At 38.9% G+C, this 22224-nt stretch overlaps 1 protein-coding gene across 1 annotated transcript; it reads right to left on the bottom strand.

Annotated features, from left to right (window-relative positions):
• Positions 1-9624: 9624 nt before the first annotated feature.
• CCDC54 (coiled-coil domain containing 54) lies at positions 9625-10903 on the bottom strand. Its single transcript, XM_069552602.1, has one exon. The coding sequence runs from the start codon at positions 10664-10666 to the stop codon at positions 9680-9682; it is 987 nt and encodes a 328-aa protein (XP_069408703.1). The 5' UTR covers positions 10667-10903; the 3' UTR covers positions 9625-9679.
• Between the last annotated feature and the right edge of the window lie 11321 nt (positions 10904-22224).

Genomic DNA, 22224 nt, shown 5'->3' with positions numbered 1-22224 from the left:
CATCTCTTTTGGTTCACATTGAGCTCAGCTAGTTCCTGGCATAGAGTCACATTTCAATAAACGTTGGTGAGTGTTGATTTGGAATAAACAGGATGCTCTAGTGTCTGTATCTTTGCTAGCAAGTATTCCAACTGAACTAAATTATTTATCTTAAAATGAGTGTCTTCCCCGCTGCCCCAATACTTTTCTCTGATGCTTATTTTTGTAGTGTGCAATTAAAGGTTGGTGAATGGCTGTTACAAATGATGGCGTATTGGTTGAATGCCCAGACCAGGAGGAGAGGGTCACACCCTATCTTATTCTTGTCACACTGTTCTTTGGATGAGGGAGTCAAGAGTTGGTTCAGTGCTTTTGTATTCAGTCTGTCACTTGGTTTTTTGTTTGTCTGGAGTCCTTTATGGTTGATGAAAGGAAGCAGAGTTCTAAATGGGAGCTCACTGAGTCAGGATCCATGTCTGTTCACCTTCATGCCCTCTTTTAACATCTAGCCTAGAGAAGGAAGGAAATAATTACTATTTGTTAAGGGTCTACTGAGTCAGGCACTCTTCTGGGCAGGTTATATACACGGTCTCATTTAATTAACACAATAGCCTTATGATACAAACTTAGAGTTGAAAAAAACTGAAAAATATAAGGCTTAAGGAATTTGCTAAAATCATGTAGTTATGAAATTCACCATCGTATACTCAGCTACTAGCAGTGCCTTATACATAATAAAGTTCAGTAAATAAATACTGTTCTGTCTTTAACGTTACTGCTCTTTTCATTGTCAAATGCTGCCTATCCAGTATTTGTACTTAATTTGATAGCCCCAAGAATGGTTTGAGACATCTGGTGAATGTGCAGGGGTTTCCATGTTTGGCATATATGTTATAACTGTTCATCTAGTTATACCCACTTTTTTGGTGGAGGAGGATGATGCTTTCTTTTCTGTATTTTTTTTTTAATTCAAAAATATTTACTGAGAATCTATTGGTAAAATGGGTTATGGTGTTCAAGATAAACAAGTAAGCTTCTATCTCTAACACAAAAAGCTCAAAATGTGACATGTTAACACACAATGACGATATATATTATATGTATATAAAAATCAGTGTCACCACTGACAGGGGTTTTGTGAGAGTCTCCAGCTTCTGCCACAGAGAGACTGAGGTAGAGGTGTCTGAGGGAAAAAAAAAAAAAATTGAGACTCAAATGATGAATTATTGCTTATCAGCTAGATAAGAGAAAGGCATCCAAGGCCATAGGGGCAGCAAGAACAAAGATAAACAAATTTGAAAAAGTCCGCAAGACATTCCCAAGTGGAGCTAGTGGTAAAGAACCGGCCTGCCGATGCAGGAGACATAAGAGGCAAGGGTTGGCTCGCTGGGTTGGGGAGATTTCCCTGGAGGTGAGAATGGCAACCCACTCTAGTATTCTTGCCTGGAGAATCCCACAGACAGAGGAGCCTGGTGGGCTACAGTCCATAGAGTCTCACAGAATCAGACACGACTGAAGTGTCTGAGCACACATACACGCAAGACATTCATGTGATTGGATGGTGGTTTGCATGTAAATTTATCATGGAAGGATGAAGATGAAGAAGTAACTTGTTAATAAATACATACCGTTTATTTCACACTTACTGTATGTCAATTAGATTGCTAAGAGCTTCATATAATCATCATCATAATGCCTGGCATAACTTATGATTATTATTTTTATTTTAGGAATAAGGACACCACGCCTTTGGGAATTTAAGCTTTGGCTTAATTCCAAAGTCACACGACTAGTGACTGACAGAGCCAGCTCTTGAACCAGGTGAGTCTGACACCAAAGCCACTGTGCCTTACGACTATAGGATGCTACTTTCCAAGTGTAAAAAGCCACTGTGCCTTACCACTGAAGGACGCTACTTACCAAATGTAAAAAGCCACTGTGCCTTACCACTATAGGACACTACTTTCCAAACGTAAAAAGCCACTGTGCCTTACCACCATAGGACACTACTTTCCAAATGTAAAAAGCCACTGTGCCTTACCACCATAGGATGCTACTTTCCAAATGTAAAAAGCCGCTGTGCCTTACACCTATAGGACACTACTTTCCAAGTGTAAAAAGCCACTGCGCCTTACACCTATAGGACGCTGCTTTCCAAGCATAAAAAGCCACTGTGCCTTACCACTGAAGGATGCTACTTTCCAAATGTAAAAATTCAGGATAGAAATGGTTGCATAGGCTCTGCTAAGAAATTTGGATTTTGTTCTCCTCACTATGAGAAATAATAAAAAGATTTTAGAACTGTTTTAAAAAAGCCCACTCTCTCTTTGACAGGCTTGGCAATATATTTCTGTATATCCTCAGGCAAGGGAAAAGAAAATATAAACACATGGGACTACATCAAACTAAAACGCTTTTGTACAGCAAAGGAAACTATCAATAAAATGAAAAGACAACCTGATAAATTGAGAAGACGTTTGTAAATCATATGTGTAGTAAAGAGTTAATATCCAAAATATGTATGAAGAACTCATACAACTCAATAACAAAAAAATACAACCTGATTCAAAAATAGATATAGAACTTGAATACACATTTTTCTAAAGAAGACACACAGATGGCCAACCATTCTATGAAAAGATATTCAGCATCACCAGTTATTAGGGAAATGCAAATCAAAACTACAGTGAGATATTGCTTCATGCTTATTATCCAAAAGACAATAAATAACAAATGTTAGCAAGATGTGGAGAAAATGGAACCCTTATACACTGTTGATAGGAATGTAAATTGGTACAGCTACTATGGAAAACAGTAGGGAGATTCCTCAGAAAATCAAGAGTAGGACTACCATATGATCCATCTATCCCACTTCTGAGTATTTACCCAAAGAATATGAAAACATTAATTTGAAAAGATATATGCACCCCTTACTTCATTGCAGCTTTATTTACAATAGCCAATATGTGGAAATGACCAAAGTGCCTACCAGTGAGTGAATGGATAAAGAAGTTATGGTTTATATACACAATGGAATATTACTCAGCCATAAAAAGACAAAATCTTGCCATTTGCATCAACATGGATGAACCTAAAGTGTCCATTATGTTCAGTCGAATAAATCAGAGAAATTCACTTATATGTGAAATCTAGAAAACAAAACAAAATGAAAAACATAACTAAGCAGAAACAGATTCATAGATACAGAGAGCGCAGACAGGAGTTTGCCAGAGGAGAGGGGCATGCGGATGAGTGAAATAGGTGAGGGAAATTAAGAAGTACAAGCTTCAGTTACAAGTAATGAAAGTGATACATACATACAGAATAGGGAGTACAGTCAATACATAGTCAATAATATTGTAATAACTTTTTATAGTGAACAAATGGCAACTTGACTTATCATGGTGATCATTTTGTAATGTATAGAAATATTGAATCACTGTGTTTTACACTGGGAACTAGTATAGTATTGTAGGTCAATTATACTTCACAAAAACAAAGGAACAGATAAACTTACAGAGAAAGATTTGTAGCTACCAGAGGCAGGGGGTGGGAGGAGGGGAATTGGATAAAGGTGGTCAAAAGGTACAAACTTCCAGCTTAGGTAAGATAAGTACTAGGGATGTGGTGTATAATGTGATTAATATAATTAACACTGCTGTATGTTACATATGAAAGTTGTTAAGTTAGTAAGTCCAAAGAATTCTCATCACAACGAAAATGTTTTTATTTTTCATTAATTTTGAATTTGTATGAGATGATGGATGTTCACTAAATTTATTGTATTCATTTCATGGTGTACGTGAGTCAAATCACTATGCCATCCATGTACCTTAAATGATGCTGTATGTCAGTAAAACTGGGAGGAAAAAAATGAAACTTTCTCGCTACCTTTTTCCAGCCTGTGGAATCACAAACAAACAAAATAAATGAAACTAAACCAAACCAAACACACGGATAGAGAACAGAGTAATGGTTACCAGAGGGGAATGGGTAGGGGAGAGGGCAAAACGGGTGAAGGGGATCAACTGGTGGTGGATGGAAATGGAATCTTTGGTGGTGAGCACACTGTAGGGCATAGAGAACTAGATGTATAATGTGGTTCACATGAAACGAATGTAATTTTATAAGCCAATGTTGCCTTAATGAAAATAAGTTAAATATTATCTTTGCTTCATTTAAAAGATTACCCTTTTAGGATCAGATTATGGACATTGTGGAGCCTGGGATACCAAGAAGGAAAACATGTCATTCGTAGAGAGATATTATGGCTTCACGACCCAGATAATCCCAATGGTATCATCACTCACCTAAAGCCGCACATCCTGGAATGCAAAGTCAAGTGGGCCTGAGAAAGCATCACTATGAACAAAACTAGTGGAGGTGATGGAATTCCAGTTGAGCTCTTTCAAATCCTGAAAGATGATTCTGTGAAAGTGCTGCACTCAGTATGCCAGCAGATTTGGAAAACTCAGCAGTGGCCACAGGACTGGAAAAGGTCAGTTTTCATTCCAATCCCAAAGAAAGGCAATGCCAAAGAATGCTCAAACTACCGCACAATTGAACTCATCTCACATGCTATAAAGTAATGCTCAAAATTCTCTAAGCCGGGCTTCAGCAGAACATGAACCATGAACTTCCAGATGTTCAAGCTGGTTTTAGAAAAGGCAGAGGAACCAGAGATGAAATTGCCAACATCCGCTGGATCATGGAAAAAGCAAGAGAGTTCCAGAAAAACATCTATTTCTGCTTTATTGACTATGCCAAAGCCTTTGACTGTGTGGATCACAATAAACTGTGGAAAATTCTTCAAGAGATGGGAATACCAGACCACCTGACCTGCCTCTTGAGAAACCTGTATGCAGGTCAGGAAGCAACAGTTAGAACTGGACATGGAACAACAGACTGGTTCCAAATAGGAAAAGGAGTACGTCAAGGCTGTATATTGTCACCCTGCTTATTTAACTTATACACAGAGTACATCATCAGAAACGCTAGGCTGGAGGAAACACAGGCTGGAATCAAGATTGCCGGGAGAAATATCAATAACCTCAGATATGCAGATGACACCACCCTTATGGCAGAAAGTGAAGAAGAAATAAAGAGCCTCTTGATAAAAGTGAAAGAGGAGAGTGAAAAAGTTGGCTTAAAGCTCAACATTCAGAAAATTAAGACCATGGCATCCAGTCTCATCACTTCATGGCAAATGGGGAAACAGTGGAAACAGTGACAGCCTTTATTTTTTGGAGCTCCAAAATCACTGCAGATGGTGACTGCAGCCATGAAATTAAAAGACCCTTGCTCCTTGGAAGAAAAGTTATGACCAACCTAGACAGCATATTAAAAAGCAGAGACATTACTTTGCCAACAAAGTTCTGTCTAGTCAAAGCTATGGTTTTTCCAGTAGTCATGTATGGATATGAGAGCTGGACTATAAAGAAAGCTGAGCGCCAAAAAGTAGATGTTTTTGAACTGTGGTGTTGGAGAAGACTCTTGAGAGTCCCTTGGACTGCAAGGAGATCCAACCAGTCCATTCTAAAGGAGATCAGTCCTGGGTGTTCATTGGAAGGACTGATGTTGAAGCTGAAACTCCAATACTTTGGCCACCTGATGCGAAGAACTGACTCGCTGGAAAAGACCCTGATGCTGGGAAAGAGTGAAGGCCGGAGGAGAAGGAGACGACAGAGGATGAGATGGTTGGATGGCATCACCGACTCAATGGACATGAATTTGAGTAAACTCCAGGAGTTGGTGATGGACATGGAGGCCTGGCATGCTGCAGTCCATGGGGTTGCAAAGAGTTGGACATGACTGAGTGACTGAACTGAACTGACTGAACTGATGGCTTGAACCAAAACAGAAGTGGAGACAGAGACAGAGGATAGATTCCATGAATTGTTGGAAGATAAAAAAAGAAAGATTTGATGATTAATATAGCAAGTAATGGAGAAGATGAGAGTAATTTCCAGTTTGGTGATGTTGATAGTTTGCACTGGGATGCCGTTAATAAAAAGGATACTGGAAGAGAAATAGCTTTGAACCATAGGAAAGAAGAGCTACTAAGATTAATTTTAGGAAGTAAAGAGTTTGAGACTCATACACGTGGAGAAGATAAGTAGTCACTTGGAACTAAAGCTAGTGATGTTCCAGGAGAGGCTGGGTTAGGAATCCTTTGACTTGGGAATGATTAAAGTGAAGCATCAGTATTTTAAGGGAATTAGTGGCAAAGGAATCATCTAAGAAACTGAGGAGGATCTGCCAGAGTGATGGGAAGAGGACCAGAAGAGAGAGCTTGGAAGACTTGATTCTAAGAGCTGTGGAAAGAGTAGGAGAGGAGGAGTTGCGGACAGGTAGGTGGGCTCTCAAAGAGTATGATGGGAGATCAGCAAAAGAGGAGGGGAACAAGGAACAAGGCAAACAGATACTTGTATAAGCTGAGCACAAAGAACTGGGAGTTGGTGATTAACCTGGAGGAAAGAACAGTAATAACTGATTAAGTCCCTACGAGGCACTGGAGGAGGAAGGTGTATAAGAGAGGCGTCACTTCCTCTGAGCCAAGTGAGATGGAGGTGAGTAGGTTGAGAGGCAAGTTAATTTGAAAGCAATTATTTTTTTTACATGTAGTTTCAAATCGAGTTATAATTTTAACGAGTCAGGTGAGAGCTTGTCTAGGTGATGATAATAAATAATTGACTCAAGAGCAAAATCCTCTTTCCTCACAGGGAACTTTTGTGAATTAACAAGAGTCATCGTTAGGGAAATTTTGAGATCCTGAGAAAATCAGGTAGTGTCCTTCTCACTTCCCTCTTATCTAACATCCTTATGTAGGTACAAAACAGGTTAAAATGAACATAGTGGGGATCCCTGAAGAGAAAAATGAGATCTATAGAGGAGTAGAAATGATAGCCTGTCAGAACTTTACATTTATCAAGTGCCTCGTGGCTTTTATTTCTCATGTTCCCTACCCACTCCTGTGCTCCCATTTTTCCTTCTGCCTGGTACACCCCTCACCACCTCCTCCTTACTACACCACTGCCCTCCACTTTACCTCCTTACTACAAGGCCTCTCAACCTTCTTTCTCCTCTGATAGCAGGAACACTTTTTATATTGCTCTTTGCTGCCCATCTATCATACCTTAGAGTTGTGTGTATGTCTTTTGCTTGTCCCATTTGACATTATGTGTCTACACAGGCAATGTCTTCTACTTTTTCTTTTACCCTCCACTGTTCCTTACTGAACAAATACAATGGTTTCCTTTTTATAGATGACAAAAAAAAAAAAAAAAAGATAGATGAGAAACCATAAAGCTCATGAGTATAAAATTTAAAACTGTTCAGAACTGAGGTCTTCTGATTCCAGGCTTTTAACCTAAACTCTTTTCCTGTCTAGAAACGTTAGACAAGTGCTAAGGGGGCACCTAGGGGAGAAAAAGTGAAAGTGCGCATTAATATAGAGGCTCGGATGACCCAGGAAATACCAGCTGAGTCACTTCTTATTTTCCCAGAAGCTGCTTGTGAGGTCATCTGAGTCATGCAGACTTCCCTAGTTACTGTGATGTGAGGGGCGCATCCAGTGGGCTTGGCTAGAGCTCAGTTCTTTAAGGATATCTCTGGTAGTCAGTAGAGAGAGAGAAAGTTTTCTTCTGCCTTTGCTGGAATGGTATTTTACTTTGTTAGCACTGTTAGCCCTTTGTTGGCACTGTTACCCCTTTGTTAGCACTGTTACCTATTTAACAGATATCCTTGTTTTAAGTAGTTATATGACAGGATGATAAAAGACTGCAGCCATGAAATTAAAAGACAGTTGCTCCTTGGAAGAAAAGTTATGACCAACCTAGACAGTATATTAAAAAGCAGAGACATTACTTTGCCAACGAAGTTCTGTCTAGTCAAAGCTATGGTTTTTCTAGTAGTCATGTATGGATATGAGAGTTTGACTATAAAGAAAGCTGAGCACCCAAGAATTGATGCTTTTGAACTGTGGTGTTGGAGAAGACTCTTGAGAGTCCCTTGGACTGCAAGGAGATCCAACCAGTCCATCCTAAAGGAGATCAGTCCTGGGTGTTCATTGGAAGGACTGATGTTGAAGCTGAAACTCCAATACTTGGGCCACCTGGTGTGAAAAACTGACTGATTGGAAAAAACCCTGATGCTGGGAAAGATTCAAGGCAGGAAGAGAATGAGACGACAGAGGATGAGATGGTTGGATGGCATCACATACTCAATGGACATGAGTTTGAGTAAACTCTGGGAGTTGGTGATGGACAGGGAAGCCTGGCATGCTGCAGTCCATGGGGTCACAAAGAGTCAGACCCGACTGAGCGACTGAACTGAACTGATGATAGGATGATCCATGCTGCCCCATCACATACTGACATATTTTCAGTTATTTTGGTTTACATCTTATCTGTACATTTGTAAAGAAAGGTCAAATAAAATGCATTTGCAAATGAAAAAGTTGTAGTGTATAATTATTACCAGACTGGCTCCAGACAATGTTGTGTCTTCTTAGCCTACTTCTTCCTTAGTGTCTTCTATTACTCACCTTAGCTGCTTTTTCCTCATTTGAAATGGTTGTTCTTTGCTAACTGCCAAAGCCCTGTTTGAAATGATTAACTGAGAGTAGTTTAAAATAGTACATTTGTCAAGAATATTTATAGTTTAACAGCTTGTGATTCTCTATTGGTAGATTTCATTTACTAACTAGTGATGAAGGAAACTTTTTTTTTTTTTTTGCAGTTGATTAGCATGATATTTTGGAGAAGGAAATGGCAACCCACTCCAGTGTTCTTGCCTGGAGAATCCCCAGGATAGAGGAGCCTGGTGGGCTGCCGTCTACGGGGTCGCACAGAGTTGGACACAACTGACGCGACTTAGCAGCAGCAGCAGCATGATATTTACAAAAATTACATTACAATGGCAATCACCTATTATGTCCAGGAATGAAGTCCACCCTGGATGTGTAGTATTTATATGGTTCATCTGAAGAAAAAAAAAAGACTTTTTCATATAAGATTCTATGGTGGTGTAGTGTCAAGATTTAACTGAGTTCACAAATCCACCCTTGGATTTTGCCTTTTCCTCTGTATCAAACCTGTAAGATATGGCATTTGTCTCATTTCACGAAAATGTGAAAAAAACCCCAAACAACCCAATACCATATTCAGCTTTTCCCCCTTTTCCACTTGTTTGATAGAAATGAAACTGAAAGAAAAATCCCGATTTTGGAATAAATAAATATAAGGCACCTTGTCCTTTCAGTGCCTTACATTGTTATAGCTCTAACTTTGTCCGTGTTATCTTTTGCACTCTATGCTATTTAAAATTTTGTTGGTAGAGTCTGTCTCTGTGTCACAGATCTCATCTGCAGAGGCCACTGAGACAATAGTGGGGGCTACTAAAAGTGTTTCTCATTTTGGACCCCTTTATTCTTTGTTTCCAGTTATCTATGAAATGGGCACTGGAGGAGTCCTCATGAATTGCTCTTGGGGAAAATAAGAAACTTGACAGAAAATGCATCACAATTGTCTAATGGGATGATATGCCTCAACTTACTGTAGACATAAAGAAACTTTGCAGGCAGCCAACCCATAGTGAGCTAACTTTACTACCAAGGAATTCACAGCAACTACAAAGACACGTGAATGCTTGGCATGGCCAGGTTACATTTATTTTGTACCAAGCAAAGCAGAAAATTACTCTATAGTCGAGTTACTTCCTCTTTTGAGGAACCAAAAAGACAATAAATGTAGTTGAAAACAGAGACACAGATGGTGGTCAAGCTTGTGATAGGCCCAGTGAAAAGACAATACTTCTGGGTTATGACTTGTGGTTCCTCAGGAAGGAGGGTTGGCCTGGAAAGAAGCCACTGGATGAATTCCTCTAACTTGGTTGCGCTGAGGAAAAATCTCCACTTTCCTCCATGGACAAAAGTTAGCTTGATCCATGTATTAAAGTCTGGGTAGATATAAATATTTGACTTTGCTTTTTGAAAGCTTCTTAATGCATTTTGATAGTTACTTTTCTTCAGAGCTTTAATCTGAGGAGATATTGTTTTTTCCTCAAGATGATCAGTGGAGTTAGGATAACTGAGCATTTTCTCTGGTTCTGCTGAAGAGATTTCCGAATCTATAGAGGTCAGTGTGTTCTTCAGAGTTTCTGGTTGTGTGACTTTGTGAAGAAGTTCTATGATCTCTTTACCCTTTTCTCCATCCAGAACCTCTAAACAATGTACGTTGGAGCAAGAATTCTGGTTTCCCAGTTCTGTCACCTTCTTCTTTAAAGCATCAATGTCTTCCTTCACAGAGACGATATCTTCAGCTGTTGTACACTGTTTATTTTCATTAACATTCATTTTGGTTTCCAGTACTTCCATCTGCTTCTGACAGAAGTCAGTCCTTTCCTGGATTTTTGATAATGCACCGATCATGCCAGTCATTTGGCTGAGGAGTTCAAGCTGGGTGGTTTTAATATCTTGGAGCATTACTAGAAGATTCATTTCTTCATCAGCATCAAGGTCCTCTTGATCACAATCATGGGAAGTCATAGCTGGACATCTGGTTGAATTTGGATACTGATTCTTACATTTGTGGTAAGCATTTTTAAGAGATTGTCTGATCTTGGAGAAATTTGAATTCCACATCTGCCCAGCAGCAGCTTTTACCCTTTTGGCTTGAAGTTTGTACATCTTTCATAATGAAACAAGAGACAAAGTGTTGGGAAACCTGACCAAAATCAAAGAAAGAAGCAAAGAAATTGAAGAATGAAACGGTTTTTCTCTTACTCTTTGTTGGGTATCTTTCCCGGTGACATTGTTGAATGTCCTATGGAGAACATGAAGGACAATAGCAGGCCCTCTTCGATGGTTAGCTTCTTATAGGGCAGTTTGGCTGGAGAGCTCTGTGAAATACTGAGCAATTGTGTGGAATCCTTCATAGGCTGACCCGAAGCTGATGTCATAATGGCTGCTGGTCTAGAATTTCTTTAACCTTAGGGCTATAACTCTCAAAAGTTTTGGTCACAGGACTCTTTTTCACTTTTAAAAATTGAGCACCACAGAACTTTTGTTTATGAATTATTATCACTTGATATTCCATATTAGAGATGAAAACTAAGTAAATCTTGATATTAATTCATTAAAAAAGTAAACCCAATACATGTTAACATATATGACATATTTTTATGAAAAAGTAATTATATCTTCCAAAAGAAAAATCGTGAAAACCATGGCATTGTTTATATATTTGCAAATGTTTTAAATGCATGAATTAATAGAAGATATGCCAAGAGAAATATCAATAACCTCAGATATGCAGATGACACCACCCTTAAGGCAGGAAGCAAAGAACTAAAAAGCCTCTTGATGAAAGTGAAAGAGGAGAGTGAAAAAGTTGGCTTAAAACTCAACATTCAGAAAACTAAGATCATAGCATCTGGTCCCATCACTTCATGGCAAATAGAATGGGAAACAATGGAAACAGTGACAGGCTTTATTTTTAGGGGCTTTAAAATCACTGCAGATGGTGATTACAGCCATGAAATTAAAAGACCCTTGCTCCGGGAAGAAAAGTTATTGACCAACCTAGACAGTATATTAAAAAGCAGAGACATTACTTTGCCAACAAAGGTCCGTCTAGTCAAAGCTATGGTTTTTCCAGTAGTCATGTATGGATGTGACAGTTGGACTATGAAGAAAGCTGACTGCCAAAGAATTGATGTTTCTGAATTGTGGTGTTGGAGAAGACTCTTGATAGTCCTTTGGACTGCAAGGATATCCAACCAGTCCATCGTAAAGGAGATCAGTCCTGGGTGTTCATTGGAAGGACTGATGTTGAAGCTGAAACTCCAATACTTTGGCCACCTGATGCGAAGAGCTGACTCATTTGAAAAGACCTTAATGCTGGGAAAGATTGAAGGCAGGAGGAGAAGGGGACAACAGAGGATAAGATGGTTGGATGGCATCACCAACTCAATGGACAAGAGTGAGTAAACTCTGGGAGCTGGTGATGGACAGTGAGACCTGACATGCTGCAGTCCATGGGTTGCAGAGAACTGAACTGAACTGAACTGAACCTTGATTCTCGTATCTGCTTCTGCATTTATCTGTTGTCATATGTTGTTTTGGTTTAAGTAGATGAAGAAAATATGGCCTTACATAAATACATAAATGGAGAGGATATTTTAATGACCTTTTCAGTTAATTAAAGCTTTTATTCTTTCTACACCACTAACATTTGACAAATGATAATTGATTAGAAGTTAAGTACAATGTGTAATCTTAGCCCAGAATAATACTGCTACATTAAAATTCACTGGTCTATCTTCCATTTTTAATAGATGTGTAATATCATGCACTGGTCATTTGGAAAGTAATGATTCACTGAATAATGCAGATCTTTTAAATGCTAGCTCATTTTATTACATAATATCCAAATATCATGTTCATTAATATCCCACCAATCTCACCAGAAAAGTCTTTTGAGTATTGGCAAGAGGCCAAGTTTGTGGTGGCAGATAAAATTTTCTAAAATTTTAATTTTAGCTTGCAAAACTTGAAATTTATTAAGCTTTTTAGTTGTTTTTCTTGAAGTGATAGGCTCTCTACATCCATTTTTTTTTTTTTGCAAAAATGCTTGCCAAAAACCCAAGTATGAATACCATAGTTGGCTGCCAGTTTTTACTTTCAAAATGATGTTCCATGAAAAAAGCAGCTTATTTGTAACTCAAATAAGTACTTTTCCTGGAGACAACTATATTTCTGTAAGCAGCAGAAGTGCTTTATGGGTACTTCACATTACATCACATTTAATATTAAAAAGATATACTAAAGGTTGAAATTTAATAAAATGTAAAATTTTATTGCTTCATCATCGTTCTAGAGCTAAACTGGCTTTTTCTTGTATTCCTTCTTTTTCTCTGATTGAATGGAGGTGAAAAATACAATCACTATTGGTAGCTTAGTACTTTTGCCTTGGCTTGTGCTAAGGTATCAGTTTTACCCACCTTTGGTTTTGCAATGCCATTTGGAAAATTAAAATGACATGATAACTATGTATGTCAAGATATAGTCCCAGTTTATTAAAGAAGATATTTCTTCTTGGATCAGTGCCAGTTCCAACCCTCTACTAAATCATTCTTTCTCCTATTTATGTTTAAATGCAGGGCCAACTTCAGCCTAGGTTTTGGTATAAACTCTGAATTTAGGCAAAAATAGTTTCAGAATTTTGGCTCATGAGTGATACCTGGGATTTTACTTTCCTGTTCTATCTTTGAACCCCAGTTTAGTAACCTTTCCAAAACTTCTAGAAACCTTACCAAACTCTTGCTGAGAAGAAATGTTCTCCAAGAGGCAGACTATCACAGAAAGATAGTTGGAGCCAGAAAAGGTAGCCTTCAAAGCTGTCCCATTTACTTTGGCAAAGACCATCTTATCCATGAAGCTCTACAAATACTTAGTACTATGACATTTCAAGGGCCAATAAAAATAAGTATTGGAGAGCTAGAAAGAAAAAAACCACTGTGCTCAGAATATCAAAAGCTGCAATATTGAAACAATAAATGTTTAATTAAATATCTCCAGAGTGTACTATTATATCATCTTCATTAATTGTTAAGTTAGTATTAAAATTTCATTACATTTGGAGGCAATTTGTAGATTAGGTATTCTTGCTTTACAGAAATTCCCAATTAAATTAGAGGGACTGCTTGGAGCAATTACACCCTTCCTCCAGGTTAATAACAGCTAAGACTTATTGGATACATACCAGATATTGTTCTAAATATTAGCTTAATTAACTGAAATTCAGAGAAGTCAAATAACTTTCCTTTCTGCTAAAAAATGGGCAGAGTGAAATTTCAAATCCTTATACTCTGGCTCCATGGGCCATGTGTTTCTTTATTGCCACACACACAAATATAATAAAAATATGTATTTGTCAACTCAGAAAAGGACATTTTGCTTTTTAGAAAAAATACAGTATATATTTATAAAAATTCATTTTCATTAAATTTTCAGAAATATGAGAAAATGAATTGTTTGCTTATTCATCAAAGCTATTTGAAGAACTTTGCAAAGACTTTAGAAGTTGAACTATCTCTAATTCAAGCAAGTAAACATGAACATTTAGAGGTTATTCTTGCCTTAATGTAGTGAAAGTATAGCAACTATAATATAAACAATAGATTGAAAATTTTTCAACTAAAAATATTCATGTATACTGATTTTTAAAAATTTTATTTATTTATTTACTTTTGGCTGCTCTGGGTCTTCATAGCTGCACGGGGCTTTCTCTAGTTGCAGCTAGTGGGGGCTGGCTGCTCTTCATGGCAGAGCTCAGGCTTCTCATTGAGTTGGCTTCCCTCGTTGTGGCACACAAGCTCTAGGAGCTCAGGCTCGGTAGTTGTGGAGCATGGGCTTAGTTGCTCCATGGCATGGGGAATCTTCCCAGACTCAGGATCAAACCTGTGTCCACCCTGTGGCAGGTGGATTCTTAACCACTGGACCACCAGGGAAGTCCCTATACTGATTATTTTTATAAAACAAAAATGAATCTAGTAGTTTTGATGCAAACATAAACCTATCTGGGGTTTTAGTTATTTACCTATTAATATTAATGAAAGTAGCTTCAGCCTATTTGGGGCTTGTTGGATAGTGAAGAGCTGTCCCCATGGACAGTCGCCTGCCAGGCTCCTCTATCCATGGAATTCTCCAGGCAAGAATACTGGAGTGGGTTGCCATTCCCTTCTCCAAGGAATCTTCCCAACCCAGGGATTGAACCTGGGTCTCCTGCATTGCAGACAGATTTCTTTACCATCTGAGCCACCAGGGAAGCGCTGTGGTGGGAGAATGCAAGCCTGTTGATTAGGGTGAAGTTGTCAGAGTAGTCAACACGTGAATGAATAACAGGAATTGAGCTGACCCCCTGACCCCCTCCCTTTGGGATCTTACTAGAGGTATGAAGCCATTTAGGACTTCATAATATTGAAGTAACCAAAATAACCTGGCAGACTGGAGCCTAGTTGCTGACTCTTATCAAGGAAAACTGTCCTCCAGGTGGATGGCTTTTAAAGAATGATACTTGGAACCAGAAATGTTAGGGTGCCAGGCTCTTCTATTCCTTGACTCTCTGTGCTTGGTCAAGTTACTAACTTCTCACAAGAGTGTAAAATGGGATAATAACACCACCTACTTTGTAGAGTGAATTTGAAGATTAAAGTGTTCAATACTTGTAAACTCTTTCTGCTCCTCTCTAAAATGAAAGTGAAGTCGCTCAGTCATGTCCGAATCTTTGCGACCCCATGGACTGTAGCCTACCAGGCTCCTCTGTCCATGGGATTTTCCAAGCAATAGTCCTGGAGTGGCTTGCCATTTTCTTCTCTAGGGGATCTTTCCAACCCAGGGATCAAACCCGGGTCTCCCACACTGTAGACAGACGCTATACCATCTGAGCCACCAAGGAAGGCCCTCTTATTCTTCTTTTGAATGAGAGAGGAAATGGTGAAGAGTTTTAAACTTGAGCTCTGCTCTCCTTGTCCCTTACTCTGGCTTTCATTCCTCTCTTTCAGTGAAGAGGCCACTCTGCCATCCTCTGACCAAGATATAAAGCACGTGCTGCTCACTGTTCAAAATCTACAAAGGCAGATAAGGCATTTGGATTAGAAAGACACCAGAATGTGTAAACAAGGTCTAACAAACCGGCATTCTGTCTCCTAGTACAGCTAGTGTAGCTTGCACAGTCAGCCATGGTGTCAGGCAGCTGGGCAGGTAATAACCGCTGGACAGATGGCTCTAATAAGAGATAATATTATTCATGTTTCAAATGCTGGTGTTTTTTGAGTAAGTTAACTATAAATTAGTTATGGTACAGTCATGATTATCTATATAAAATCACCCTGATTTACATCTTTTTAAACATGGTTTTTGAGTTGGGAGAGGAAAAAAAGGGGAAAGCGTTAATCATTCGGTCATGTCTGGCTCTTTGGGATCCATCCCATGGACTATAACCCACCAGACTGCTCTGTCCATGGAATTCTCCATGCAAGAACACTGGAGTGGGTAGCCATTCCCTCCTCCAGGGAATCTTCCCACCCAGGGCTCAAATCCCGGTCTCCCACATTGCAGGTGGATGCTTTACCATCTGAGCCACCAGGGAAGGCCCCACTGGGAGAGAATGGGATAGAATTATAGTTATCATGCGAGCAACTGGGCATTATTTGTACCCTTTATGTTACACCTGCCGTCATCTAGCACTATTTGTGTACCTAGTGCTTGTGACCATGAAAAATTACCGAAGGTCTTTTACTTCCCCTCCAAAATTTGAGGACCGTGTTTATCAGAACCTGCTTCCCCACCAACCTGAATATCACTTGTTACATGCAGACTGAGATAAAAGATTGAGAAAACAAGAGTCATAAAGGTCTTTCAGATTTGGTTAGGGTGGCTGACCCAAGGGGATAACAGTATATTCATGAGGAAGCCCTAGTCCAATGTTACACAAAGTAACAAAGCTCTTTTCTTCTACTTTTCTTCCTTTTTAGTCATGAGGAGAAGAGAGTGAGATTGAAATCAGAGTTGTTGTGCAGGATCATGGCAGGAATGCAGAGGAAAGCAGAAGCATCGTGTTTATCAGACAGGCAGAGCGTGGTGCAGGGATGTCACTCTCTCAGCTGCATGAAGTGATAAAACTGAGTGATATTGATAAGACGAACTGGTTAGAGTGATACATGGGGTGAGCAGGCCACTTCTCTGTGATGCCAATAATGTTTATTCAGTTCAGTCACTCAGTCGTGTCTGACTGTTTGCGACCCCATGAACCACAGCATGCCAGGCCTCCCTGTCCATCACCAACTCTGGGAGTTTATCCAAACTCATGTCCGTTGAGTCAGTGATGACATCCAACCATCTCATCCTCTGTTGGCCCCTTCTCCTCCTGCCTCTAATCTTTCCCAACATCAGGGTCTTTTCAAATCAGTCAGCTCTTCCCATCAGGTGGCCAAAATGTTGGAGTTTCAGCTTCAGCATCAGTCCTTCCAATGAACACCCAGGACTGATCTCCTTTAGGATGGACTGGTTGGATCTCCTTGCAGTCCAAGGGACTCTCAAGAGTCTTCTCCAACACCACAGTTTAAAAGCATCAGTTCTTCAGTGCTCAGCTTTCTTTATAGTCCAACTCTCACATTCATACATGACCACTGGAAAAAACATAGCCTTGATGTTTGTTGACAAAGTAATGTCTCTGCTTTTGAATATGCTGTCTAGGTTGGTCATAACTTTCCTTCCAAGGAGTAAGCGTCTTTCAATTTCATGGCTGCAGTCACCATCTGCAGTGCTTTTGGAGCCCCCCAAAATAAAGCCTGTCACTGTTTCCACTGTTTCCCCATCTATTTCCCATGAAGTGATGGGACCGGATGCCATGATCTTAGATTCTGAATGTTGAGTTTTAAACCAACTTTTTCACTCTCCTCTTTCACTTTCATCAAGAAATTCAAAACCACAATGAGGTACCATTTCACGCCAGTCAGAATGGCTGCTATCCAAAAGTCTACAAGCAATAAATGCTGGAGAGGGTCTGGAGAAAAGGGAACCCTCTTACACTGTTGGTGGGAATGCAAACTAGTACAGCCACTATGGAGAACAGTGTGGAGATTCCTTTAAAAACTGGAAATAGAACTGCCATATGACCCAGAAAACCCACTGCTGGGCATACACACCGAGGAAACCAGAATTGAAAGAGACACGTGTACCCCAATGTTCATCGCAGCACTGTTTATAATAGCCAGGACATGGAAACAACCTAGATGTCCATCAGCAGATGAATGGATAAGAAAGCTGTGGTACATATACACAGTGGACTATTACTCGGCCATTAAAAAGAATACATTTGAATCAGTTCTAATGAGGTGGATGAAACTGGAGCCGATTATACAGAGTGAAGTAAGACAGAAAGAAAAACACCAATAGAGTATACTAACACATATATATGGAATTTAGAAAGATGGTAATGATAACCCTGTATGCGAGACAGCAAAAGAGACACAGATGTATAGAACAGTCTTTTGAACTCTGTGGGAGAGAGCGAGGGAGGGATGATTTGGGAGAATGGCATTAAAACATTTATATTATCATATATGAAACAAATCGCCAGTCCAGGTTTGATGCATAATACAGCGTGCTCCTGGCTGGTGCACTGGGATGACCCAGAGGGCTGGTATGGGGAGGGATGTGGGAGGGTGTTTCAGGATGGGGAACACATGTACACCCATGGCAGATTCATGTCAATGTATGGCAAAACCAATACAATATTGTAAAGCAAAATAAGTAAATAAATAAATAAATAAACTGACATTAAAAAATAAAAAAGAAGCTCTTTAATTCTTCTTCGCTTTCTGCCATAAGGGTGGTATCATCTGCATATCTGAGGTGATTGATATTTCTCCCGGAAATCTTGATTCCAGCTTGTGCTTCCTCCAGCCCAGCGTTTCTCATGAGGTACTCTGCATAGAAGTTAAATAAGCAGGGTGACAATATACAGACTTGATGTACTCCTTTTCCTATTTGGAACCAGTCTGTTGTTCCATGTCCAGTTCTAACTGTTGCTTCCTGACCTGCATACAGGTTTCTTAAGGGGCAGGTCAGGTGGTCTCGTATTCCCATCTCTCTTTTTTTTTTTAATTTTTATTTTTACTTTATTTTACTTTACAATACTGTATTGGTTTTGCCTTACATTGACATGAATCCACCACGGGTGTACATGCATTCCCAAACTTGAACCCCCCTCCCACGTCCCTCCCCATAACATCTCTCTGGGTCATCACCATGCACCAGCCCCAAGCATGCTGTATCCTGCGTCGGACATAGACTGGCGATTCAATTCTTACATGATGGTATACATGTTACAATGCCATTCTGCCAAATCATCCCACCCTCTCCCTCTCCCTCTGAGTCCAAAAGTCTGTTATACACATCTGTGTCTCCTTTGCTGTCCTACATACAGGATTGTCATTGCCATCTTTCTAAATTCCATATATATGTGTTAGTATACTGTATTGGTGTTTTTCTTTCTGGCTTACTTCACTCTGTATAATAGGCTCCAGTTTTATCCACCTCGTTAGAACTGATTCAAATGTATTCTTTTTAATGGCTGAGTAATACTCCATTGTGTATATGTACCACAGATTCTGTATCCATTCATCTGCTGATGGACATCTAGGTTGTTTCCATGTTTATTCTAAACAGTGCTGCAGTGAACTTTGGGGTACACGTGTCTCTTTAAATGCTGGTTTCCTTGGTGTGTATGCCCAGCAGTGGGACTGCTGGGTCATAAGGCAGTTCTATTTCCAGTTTGTTAAGGAATCTCCACACTGTTCTCCATAGTGGCTAGTTTGCATTCCCACCAACAGTGTAAGAGGGTTTCCTTTTCTCCACACCCTCTCCAGCACTTATTGCTTGTAGAATTTTGGACCGCAGCCATTCTGACTGGTGTGAAATGGTACCTCATTATGCTTTTGATTTGCATTTCTCTGATAATGAGTGATGTTGAGCATCTTTTCATGTGTTTGTTAGCCATCTGTATGTCTTCTTTGGAGAAATGTCTATTTAGTTCTTTGGCCCATTTTTTGATTGGGTCGTTTATTTTTCTGGAATTGAGCTGCATAAGTTGCTTGTATATTTTTGAGATTAGTTGTTTGTCAGTTGCTTCATTTGCTATTATTTTCTCCCATTCAGAAGGCTGTATTTTCACCTTGCTTATATTTTCCTTTGTTGTGCAGAAGCTTTTAATTTTAATTATATCCCATTTGTTTATTTTTGCTTTTATTTCCAGAATTCTGGGAGGTGGATCATAGAGGATCCTGCTGTGATTTATGTCGGAGAGTGTTTTGCCTACGTTCTCCTCTAGGAGTTTTATAGTTTCTGGTCTTACATTTAGATCTTTAATCCATTTTGAGTTTATTTTTGTGTGCGGTGTTAGAAAGTGATCTAGTTTCATTCTTTTACAAGTGGTTGACCAGTTTTCCCAGCACCACTTGTTAAAGAGATTGTCTTTACTCCATTGTATATTCTTGCCTCCTTTGTCAAAGATAAGGTGTCCATATGTGTGTGGATTTATCTCTGGGCTTTCTATTTTGTTCCATTGATCTATATGTCTGTCTTTGTGCCGGTACGATACTGTCTTTATGACTGTGGCTTTGTAGTAGAGCCTGAAGTCAGGCAAGTTGATTCCTCCAGTTCCATTCTTCTTTCTCAAGATTGCTTTGGCTATTCGAGGTTTTTTGTATTTCCATACAAATCTTGAAATTATTTGTTCTAGTTCTGTGAAAAATACGGCTGGTAGCTTGATAGGGATTGCATTGAATTTGTAAATTGCTTTGGGTAGTATACTCATTTTCACTATATTGATTCTTGTGATCCATGAACATGGTATATTTCTCCATCTATTAGTGTCCTCTTTGATTTCTTTCATCAGTGTTTTATAGTTTTCTATATATAGGTCTCTAGTTTCTTTAGGTAGATATATTCCTAAGTATTTTATTCTTTTCGTTGCAATGGTGAATGGAATTGTTTCCTTAATTTCTTTTTCTACTTTCTCATTATTAGTGTATAGGAATGCAAGGGATTTCTGTGTGTTGATTTTATATTCTGCAACTTTACTATATTCATTGATTAGCTCTAGTAATTTTCTGGTGGAGTCTTTAGGGTTTTCCATGTAGAGGATCATGTCATCTGCGAACAGTGAAAGTTTTACTTCTTCTTTTCCAATTTGGATTCCTTTTATTTCTTTTTCTGCTCTAATTGCTGTGGCCAAAACTTCCAGAACTATGTTCAATAGTAGCGGTGAAAGTGGGCACCCTTGTCTTGTTCCTGACTTTAGGGGAAACGCTTTCAATTTTTCACCATTGAGGATAATGTTTGCTGTGGGTTTGTCATATATAGCTTTTATTATGTTGAGGTATGTTCCTTCTATTCCTGCTTTCTGGAGAGTTTTTATCATAAATGGATGTTGAATTTTGTCAAAGGCCTTCTCTGCATCTATTGAGATAATCATATGGCTTTTATTTTTCAATTTGTTAATGTGGTGAATTACATTGATTGATTTGCGGATATTGAAGAATCCTTGCATCCCTGGGATAAAGCCCACTTGGTCATGGTGTATGATCTTTTTAATGTGTTGTTGGATTCTGATTGCTAGAATTTTGTTGAGGATTTTTGCATCTATGTTCATCAGTGATATTGGCCTGTAGTTTTCTTTTTTTGTGGCATCTTTGTCAGGTTTTGGTATTAGGGTGATGGTGGCCTCATAGAATGAGTTTGGAAGTTTACCTTCCTCTGCAATTTTCTGGAAGAGTTTGAGTAGGATAGGTGTTAGCTCTTCTCAAAATTTTTGGTAGAATTCAGCTGTGAAGCCATCTGGACGTGGGCTTTTGTTTGCTGGAAGATTTCTGATTACAGTTTCAATTTCTGTGCTTTTGATGGGTCTGTTAAGATTTTCTATTTCTTCCTGGTTCAGTTTTGGAAACTTGTACTTTTCTAAGAATTTGTCCATTTTCCACATTGTCCATTTTATTGGCATACAACTGCTGATAGTAGTCTCTTATGATCCTTTGTATTTCTGTGTTGTCTGTTGTGATCTCTCCATTTTCATTTCTAATTTTATTGATTTGATTTTTCTCTCTTTGCTTCTTGATGAATCTGGCTAATGGTCTGTCAATTTTATTTATCCTTTCAAAGAACCAGCTTTTGGCTTTGTTGATTTTTGCTATGGTCTCTTTTGTTTATTTTGCACTTATTTCTGCCCTAATTTTTAAGATTTCTTTCCTTCTACTAACTCTGGGGTTCTCCATTTCTTCCTTTTCTAGTTGCTTTAGTTGCAGAGTTAGGTTATTTATTTGACTTTTTTCTTGTTTCTTGAGGTATGCCTGTATTGCTATGAACTTTCCTCTTAGCACTGCTTGTATAGTGTCCCACAGGTTTTGGGTTGTTGTGTTTTCATTTTCATTAGTTTCTATGCATATTTTGATTTCTTTTTTGATTTCTTCTGTGATTTGTTGGTTATTCAGAAGTGTGTTGTTCAACCTCCATATGTTGGAATTTTTAATAGTTTTTCTCCTGTAATTGAGATCTAATCTTAATGCATTATGGTCAGAAAAGATGCTTGGAATGATTTTGATTTTTTTGAATTTATCAAGTTTAGATTTATGGCCCAGGATGTGATCTATCCTGGAGAAGGTTCCATGAGTACTTGAAAAAAA

This window comes from Ovis canadensis, chromosome 1, assembly GCF_042477335.2.
Source record: "Ovis canadensis isolate MfBH-ARS-UI-01 breed Bighorn chromosome 1, ARS-UI_OviCan_v2, whole genome shotgun sequence".
NCBI lineage: Eukaryota > Metazoa > Chordata > Mammalia > Artiodactyla > Bovidae > Ovis > Ovis canadensis.
The sequence above is the reverse complement of the archived record's forward strand: the minus strand, read 5'-3'. Positions and strand labels throughout refer to the sequence as shown.